The sequence below is a fragment of the Octopus bimaculoides genome, chromosome 1 (genome assembly GCF_001194135.2).
Source record: "Octopus bimaculoides isolate UCB-OBI-ISO-001 chromosome 1, ASM119413v2, whole genome shotgun sequence".
NCBI lineage: Eukaryota > Metazoa > Mollusca > Cephalopoda > Octopoda > Octopodidae > Octopus > Octopus bimaculoides.
Genome location: NC_068981.1, coordinates 120829383 through 120838797, shown reverse-complemented (window position 1 = coordinate 120838797; position 9415 = coordinate 120829383). Strand labels below are relative to the sequence as shown.

Genomic DNA, 9415 nt, shown 5'->3' with positions numbered 1-9415 from the left:
TTACAAATTTTGCTATCATGTCCAACACCATTATAAAGAAAAAAGGATTAATTGAATGCAAATGCTATTTTGTCGTCTCATTAATTAATAATAAGTGGAGTGGTAAAAAATGTTCACTAATATATTTTGAGGGGAAAGGCTTACATTTGACAGTTTGAGAAGCAATAGGTTAATGCAGTGAACTCATTCTAGACTGTATTCAGTAAAAGGAGGCATGGCTGTGTGGTAAGAAGTTTGCTTCCCATCCACACAGGTTCCAGGTTTAGTCCCATTGCATGGCACCTTGGGTGAGTGTCTTCTACTGTAGCTTTGGACTGACCCAAGCCTTGTGAGTGGATTTGGTAAGACATCTGAGAGAATTCTCTTTTGTGTGTGTGTATATCATCATCATCATCATCATCATCGTTTAATGTCCATTTTCCATGCTGGAATGGGTCGTGTGTGTTTTTATACATTTTTATATAAAGTAGGTCTCTTCCTCTTCTCTCTCTCTCTGGTCAGGCTCCCTCCTCTATAGGAAGACACCTGTTTCTGCTACCCTGTCTCTCTGTCATACTGTAACCTTTCATCATCTGACACAATATCCCCTCCTCCAATGCCCCCTCCTCTCTGAAAATATTTTGTCTTGCAAGTTACTTGGTAACCCTGCCAGTGCTGGTACCATGTAGAAAGCATCCAGTCCACATTGTAAAGTGGTTGGCATTTGGAAGGGTATCCAGCTGTAAAAATCATGCCAAAACTGACCAGTGACATGGAGGAGATATCTGGCATTCCCAGTACCACCACCACAGATGATGACTAAATAATTATCTTCAACACTGAAGGGATGACCAGCCCCGCACCATATGTTACCAGGGGTGTGAATCAGGCCACATCTCATGTTTGTAAATATATTTGATCCGCCAGTACTTCTTTCAAAGACGTTTTCTTAACCACCAGTCATCTTTCAGAGTCCCAGAAAGACGGTTTGTCACATCCCTGGCCCACCATGTGTGACACCTTAAAGATCAATGGACCCCGTGTGATATCAGGTGGAAATTAATTGATCATCCAGGCCCAAATATTAATGGAAGTGGCCGTTGCAAGATCTGCATCACAGAGAGAGCCAAAATTCTAAAGGACTATACAGAACCTGGTGCATTAAATAGACGTAAAGAAGTGTTTTCTAAATGTGTCCACTTCAAGTGCTACTTACTGGAAAATTGGATCTCCCCATTTGCTGGTTAGGCCTCTTCAGGTCTATAAGAGTTGGGGTTTCCTCTGGTTCAGAGGAGAGAATCTGTCCTTATTAACGTTTTTTTGTTAAGACATATTTCTTGATTTCTGAGCATTTCCTTATGTCCGCACCGTAGAAATGTTAAACTTCTATCTTTGTATAGAGACTGATGAGCTGTTCACAAGGCTTTGGCCTTGTGGATTCAAAGCCTTGGGTAATTCTATGTCCAAGATATAAAATTTTATTGTAATATAGATATAGATATATATTAATACAATGGGTTTCTTTCAATTTCTGTCTACCAAACCCAGTCACTATGTTTTGGTCAGCCGGGGATAACAGTAGATGACACTTGCCAAAGATGCCACCCAGTGGGACTGAGCCTGAAAGCATGTGGTTAGAAAGTATACTTCTTAACCACATGGCTATGCCCCTGCCTAATACTAATAATAAAGAGATTGGTGATGATAGTGATGCTACTAGTAATTGGTGACGGTATTTCAAGGTAGTAATAGTGATGATGTTGATGGTTGAGTTTGCTGGTTATGATGTGATATCAACAATAGATAGAGAGCTGATGATGACTGTGGTGATGGTGATAACAGTGTTGGTTATCAAAATGTCAGTGATTATATGTTAATGGTGGTAGTGGTGGAGGTCACATTGATAGTTATGATAATGATTATGATGATTGTGGTGACCAGGGTGATGCTTTTCAGTTGCCATGGTGACTATGATGAATACGTTTGTTGTGCTATGACAATGCAGCCAATAATGATATCAACAAACTAGGATATGTATGAAGATGTAAATCCAATTAAGAGAAACGGCAACACAGGGGAAAGAACAAACAAAATGAATAATAGCTTACCAAGACATTGCAGGTGAGAGGGGACTGATTTGCATTGTCCGAAGTAAGGTCTGGACTTATAGACGGCAGTGCTGTCGGTGTTATTGGGGGTGTCACGTTGGTCGAGACTGGACTGGAGTGTAATAGTTTCTGGTGCTGCCGGTCATCAGCAATTTGCTTCAATACAAGTTCACGTGCCTGCAATAAGAGAAAAATTTTAACCTTTAGCATTTAATTCAGTCATATCCTGCACAAATAGTGTACCTGTTTTATGTTCAAACCTGCTAGATTTGGCTTCTCATACATGCTCTATAATGTCATTCTAAAATTAAACAATAACATTCGTCAAAATTTTGAAGCAATGAGATAATGCCTAATTAATTCAAAACCATGTGAATAAACAGGCATGACATTTGACAGAGTAATATGAATGTTAAAAGATTAAACTAAGAGTTCTCAACCAGGGTCCATTTGAACCCTGGGGACCCATATAAGAGTTTAGGGGATCCACAGATGCAATATAGTAAATTGGGCGTCCACAGTAATTCTTCAGTGGCCATAAAAATTTGTGCTTCAGACCAGTAAAGTTTATGCACAAAAAACTAGTTATATGTCCACAATACACAAAATGTCTTAACATTTTTTATACAAATCTTAATATTTAATTATAAAAATACAATAGGATTTTTTAAACATCGAATGACTACGGAGATCCATCCAAGTAAAATAGGAATCAAAGGGAGACAAAATGGTTGAGAACCCCTGGGTTAAACAGTAGATGAATTTTCATTGTGCTTGTACATGCATATGGGTGTAAAGCCCTATGAGTACCAGTGTGGGTAATCGATGGTGACCAAAATAATTTTACTTTCTGTCTGGTATAATTAACTCTTTGCCTGTCCTATGTATCACATGAGACACACACAACATATCTCCCTGGCATCCATGCATCATATGATACACATCCCCAAATTTTCTTCAACTACTAGAGTGACTTGGCATTTATGAAAGGAAGGCTTTATATGACTTGGAACATTTGAAACAAGGGCTAACTAAAAATCTGAAAACAAGCATGGATGTCTATGACAAATGAAAATGCTTTAGAGAGGCAAGGGGCTAAAATAGTTTGCCTATTTGAATAAGTTTGTGTACCATGCAGAGTTCATTTTATTCTTTTACTCTCTTATCCTTCTATATGTTTCAGCCCAAAGACTGTGGCCATGCTGGAGCCCCACTAGTAATGACTCCATGAAGCCCCCAATAAGAACTGAATTCACAAACCTTGGCTTACAAGACCAATGCTCTAACCTTTGAGATATGGAGCTATAACAAAAATAATTATTTATAGTTTTCTGAGTTATATATATAGCTAGCAAGTGACTTGATCTGAGATCATGTGGTGAAACTGAAATAATTACATTGAGATAAAGGCACGATACATGTTTAAAAGACACATGTACTTTTACATTGGTTTTTTTTTTTATTTCATTTCTTGATCATTTTACAACTACAACTTGGCCATTAACACAATATCATCACATATAGTGTTAATATAACAATTCAAGTTGATTCAGAAATCCCTAGCAGTTACAATTTCTATTTTGCCACAATTTTGTTTTAATAATCTATTTGTATTTTCAATACTATCTTTACTATTATATTTGTGAATATTTCTTCTGAGCAATTAACAGTAAGAATGGAAGGGTAGTAGACCAGCTATCTAAGAATACTTGAACCATAGCAATGAATAGGGGTGACTGAGGACAGAGGGTTTAATGATTGCAATAAGGTTATTGTAAGAAAGTAGATGTCAGGGAGAGATAGAGAGACCAATGTTGTCAGGTGACTTATATTATTATAAACTCTGATGTTTTGTTTTAACATATGTTTTTCCATGCTTGCATGGGTCAGACAGAATTCTTGGAGGCAAATATTCTACATCCAGATACCTAATCCTGTCTCCAATCATTGCTTGATTCCAAGCAAAGTAATATATCCCTATGACCAGACATGTTTTCACAGGAGATTAGGAAAATTTAAACGAATAATATTGCTTGTTTGACAATGACGCTTATTTAGAATATCCATAATGTTAAGACAAGGAGACACAAACACCTATACACTCATACACACACACACACACACACACACACACACACACACACACACACACACACACATACACATATATATACACATGCTAGTCTTCTCATTAATTGTAATCTACTTAGACAATTATACACAATTAGTTCAGTATTTAAGCATCAAAAAAAAAAACTATACTGTTGACCAAAGTACTAGAAACAACGGTCAAATGCCCCTCAAATTGCACTTATCTATCTTAAATAAAGACAGAAAGGACGTTTTAGATAACATAGTCTTAGATACATTTAGAAAGATGTCACAGTCACAACTAGACTGCCTTTGACCATAGTTCTGCTCAATAACAGCTGACCTGTCACTAAACAACAACAACAAACAACAACAAGCAACCTACCGATTTATTTTGCATTTTTTCTAAAATTGCTTGCTTCTGTGCTTCATTGCGTTGCTTCTCTTCAAACTTTTGTTTCATTTCTCTCTGTTTCTCATTGACAAACATACGTGTGTGGACAGTTTCTGCTTCATCACCACCCTCCCCCTCCATCTCTTCTTTCTGTTCCTTTTCTTTCAGTTGAGATGAAGGGCTATTCAAATGACTACTGCTGCTGTCATCAACATCTGTCTGCAAATCACTAGCATTGCTGTTTGACACAGCTGAGGCATCCATATTACGTACTTCACTTGGCTCCTACAAAACAATTGAAAATTTCTTGAATGTTTATGAGTTTTTAAATTTTTTTTTTTTATTTTTCAACACTTGATACAACCCACCTCAGCCCAACCCTAATTCTACAATACAAACTTCCTATTTTAACCCTTTAGCATTTAGACAGCCATATCCAGCCAAAATATTCTACCAGTTCAATGTTCAATCCAGCCAGATCTGGTCTCTCTCACATACCCTACAATGTCATTCTAAAAATAAATGATCATAAGGCGCAGGAGTGGCTGTGTGGTAAGTAGCTTGCTTACCAACCACATGGTTCCGGGTTCAGTCCCATTGCGTGGCACCTTGAGTAAGTGTCTTCTACTATAGCCTCGGGCCGACCAAAGCCTTGTGAGTGGATTTGGTAGACGGAAACTGAAAGAAGCCCGTCGTATATATGTATATGTGTGTGTGTGTGTGTTTGTGTGTCTGTGTTTGTCCCCCCACCATCGCTTGACAACCGATGCTGGTGTGTTTACATCCCCATAACTTAGCGGTTCGGCAAAAAGAGACCGATAGAATAAGTACTAGGCTTACAAAGAATAAGTCCCGGGGTCGATTTGCTCGACTAAAGGCGGTGCTCCAGCATGGCCACAGTCAAATGACTGAAACAAGTAAAAGAGTAATAAGATCGAAATCTCAAAGCCACAAGATAATGTGAGATTAATTCAATATAACATGAGTAAATAAGCATTACATTTGACAGAATAATGTAAATGTTAACGGGTTAAAGTGATCTAAATGAAAACCTTTCTTCCAAATTTCATGTTACTTTATGTTCCAAACACCAGCTTACTAATCACAAAGTTATTTTACTAAATCCCATCCTTCGATCTTCTCTGGCCACTATTCTTGTGAGGGTCATGAAGGGAGAGTCCTTAGGCACCTCTTCCACAGAGTCCTTTCAGAAGCAAGTCATTACACTTTCCAGCTAGATTCCTAATTGTGATAAACTGAGACTAAAGAGATAGGGCAAGAAGTTTGCTTTCCAAACACATAGTTCTGGCTTCAGTCCCACCATGTGGCATCTCAGGTAAGTGTCTTCTACTATATCCCCAGGCTGGTCAAGGCATTGTGAGTGGACTTACTTAATAGATAGAAACTGAAAGAAGCCCATCATGTGTGTGTGCAAGTGTGTGTGTGTGTGTGTGCGTGCGTGAATGCATGCATAAGTGTGTGTGTCTCTGTATGAGTTTGTCCCCCATTCCTGCCTGACAGTCAGTGTTGGTTTATGTCCTCATAACTTAGCAATTCAGCAAAAAGAATCTGATAGAGTAAATACCAAGCTTCACAACAAAAACAAGTAAGTCCTAGGGTCAATTTGACTGAAAGAAGTAAAAGATAAAAGGTATAACTTTTCCATACATATGACTTTTCAATATACATGGTTTTTCAATATATGTAACTTTTCCTTCTCACCTAACATTACCATCTAATGATATTGGTGTTTGAGAAAAGGCAAGCAAGCTGGCAGAATTGTTAGCATATCAGGCAAAATGATGAACAGCATTTCGTCCATCATTACATTCTGAGTTGAAATTACACCGAGGTTGACTTTGCCTTTCATCCTTTCTGCATCAATAAAATAAGTACCAGTTGAAAACTGGGTCAATGTAATCAACTTACCCCCTCCCCCAAAATTGCTGACCTTGTGCCAAAATTTGAAAAAAAGTATTGGTGTTAGAGTCAATAAGAGAGTCTCAATGTATTTGCTCAACCTTGTAGAAGTAGAGACCAAATCTACTCTAAATAAGATTGCACCATCTTTGAAAGAAAAAAAAAGCAAAGATACATTAGATAACATAGCCTGAGATATGCTATGTACTGAGTCTCAAAATAAAACAAGAAGACTGAGGCTCTGACACATCTGATCTTGGGTCAACTTCATCAGATTTATTTCTTGCACATTCATTTGGCTGACTGCCTTCATGCCATATCTCTGCATTATCAAGGCTGACTTGAGGTTACACAACAGCAACAAGATCAACTACTAATATTTCGAGTTCCACCAATAACTACACCACCATCCATTAATTTATATTATTGAAATTTTCATGTAGTTGCATGTAAACCATTTTAGCAACAGTAGCTGATAAACTAGACATGAGGTTTGTGATATGACCTAAGGATTTTCATACTAGTCTTATTATTGCATTTTATGTCAATAAATGTATATAAAATGTTTCTAAAGCACCCAAGGGGTTTTAAGGGTACTTTTAGCATTTATATCCTAGTTTTATGTATGTTAATCTCAAATTGTCTAGGATCCAATCTACTGCTAGTAACACTGCCAGTAGAGTTTGCTGCAGGCAGCTGGGTATTGGACAGCATTAATGTACTACAGAGCATGTCATTTTCTGCCTGTGAAGAGATGTTATCACCTGAAAAAAAAATGGAAGCACATATTAGAGACTGTAGACCTAGAACAGGACCAGCGTTAGGAAGTGTGAAGCCCAATTACAGAATTGTCATTGAGGGCCTCTACTCTGCAAAAGCTGGAGATTGATGCTTTAGGCTTCATGATGTATGCCAGTCCCAACCAAAAAGCATTAAGGGCTTGAGGAACCACCATTAGCTACAATGATATACTAAAAATTCATCAGTGTCCCTTGCTTAAGTGTGTACATAGGGCCCTCTCTTGGTGTGGGGCCCAATCTGTGTAATCGGCTTAAAACCAGTTCTGCCTAGAGGCATTATATCTAGGGAGGGAGGGAGGGAAGGAAGGAAGGAAGAGCAGGGTCATCTTAATTGGCATTCCTTGGATACAGGGCCTGATAAATCAGAACTGATTCAGAAGTAAACAACAACTGCAGCAATAGCTAGTCTTTACTGGAACTGAATTCTGTAGTTTGTGTCTTCCTTAAATTGTTATATTTCTAGTTTGATCAAGGTTGTCACACAAATTGTAATTCTTGAAATTAATTTCTCTTCCAAAGGTGACAACCTGGATAGAATTGTAGGATCATTGGAGTAAATGCCTTGCAGTATTTATTGGGGGTACCCTGTGTTTTGAGTTCAATTTCTGCAGAATCACTGTTCAAAAGCAGTGAACAAATAGAAATGCTAAGGTCATGGATGAGATATTTTGTGGTGTTTCTTTCAGTGCCTTGCATTCTGAGTTCAAATTCCACCAAGGACTGCTCGGTTAACAGAGTTAGACCATCAACCAGTGTAACGCCACTACCTGGCATTTTGGATGTCTTTCAGAAGAGTTCATTCTGTTGCAAGAATTTGAGCTAGGTCTAGCTGAGGATGCCTTCCTCCCTCCGTCCTTCCCTTCCTTCCCCAAGTAAACGGCTGTGAGTACTTATTTATCAAACCCTCACAGAGATTTCGGAAAAAAAAAAATAATAGCCTGTAGTTTGAATTTCTATAAATTGGCCAACAGTTGGAATTCAACTTGAGACTGGGACAATAAACTGATCGCATTACAGAATTAATTCTCAGCCGTCCTTAATCTCTGATCAAACACCACCAGGGCATATAGTCATTATGGAGGTATCAACAACAGATGGAACAGTCTGAGGAGCAGGAGAAGGTGGACGAAGTGAGGGCATATAGTCATTATGAAGGTATCATTGTCATGCTATTTAGATCCTTTTAGCTTTGGGCCCTGGGCTCAATTAGCCCTCCACAGGAGCTAGCTCAAAAGTTTGCACAGATTGTGGCTTTTAAGCTAGTACATAATAAAAACTTCAATACAGAATATCAACCTACCAGATAGAGTCTGCAAGTATTGGCAGTTCGAGGTGCTTTAACATTGGGCTGAGAGTTTCTTGAAAGAAGCCTAAAAGAAGAGAAAAAATTTAAAGAAAGAAATAATTTTCAAGAAAATAAAAAACAACTGAACAACAAGTTTAAAAACAGACTTCCAGGCAAAAGATACTTTACAAAAATATCAATTCTTAATGGTATACACAAGGTGTATCTGACAAGACAAGAAGCAGAATATTATTGTGCTGTTTTTAAACTGACAATAAAAAATATGTAGTAAATTTGAATGGCTGTTATCTTCTTGATATCGTGGCATTTTTACAATTACAATGATGGGAAAGCAAATATAATTCTTCCCTTTGAATTAAGTAGGTAGTTTGTACAACAAGATATATCATGCAGTTATTGAAGAATTCGATAAAAACTGTACATAAAGTTCACTTTATGAGAAATATTTCCATCTGTATGAGACTATCAGAAAAACAAAAAGATGATCTGCTTACTTAGTGAGAAACTAAACCATTATCTTTCTACGTAGACACACATACACATGCATGCATACACACACACACACGCAACAACAACAACTTATTTTTATACTTATGTATTTGTAATAAAGTATGTGTTTGTATATATCTATATAATTTTGCACACAAAAACAAGTATATATTTATACGTTTCCTATATACACACATATATTATACACATATGTACTCTATATATTATAAATATATATGCATACTTATATAGATGCTTATATATATCCACATATATATATACATATATGTACTCTATATATTATAAATATATATGCATACTTATATAG

General features: G+C 37.2%; 1 protein-coding gene across 1 annotated transcript in view; it reads right to left on the bottom strand.

The window, feature by feature from the left end:
• The window catches only part of LOC106872789 (uncharacterized), a 423364-nt gene that overhangs the window by 177029 nt on the left and 236920 nt on the right, over positions 1-9415 (bottom strand). Inside the window, exons 3-5 of the mRNA XM_052969923.1 lie at positions 8593-8662; positions 4564-4857; positions 2088-2264 (exon numbers count right to left, since the gene is read on the bottom strand). Of these exons, the coding sequence (XP_052825883.1) occupies positions 2088-2264; positions 4564-4857; positions 8593-8662 (541 nt within the window). The remainder of the gene's footprint in view (positions 1-2087; positions 2265-4563; positions 4858-8592; positions 8663-9415) is intronic.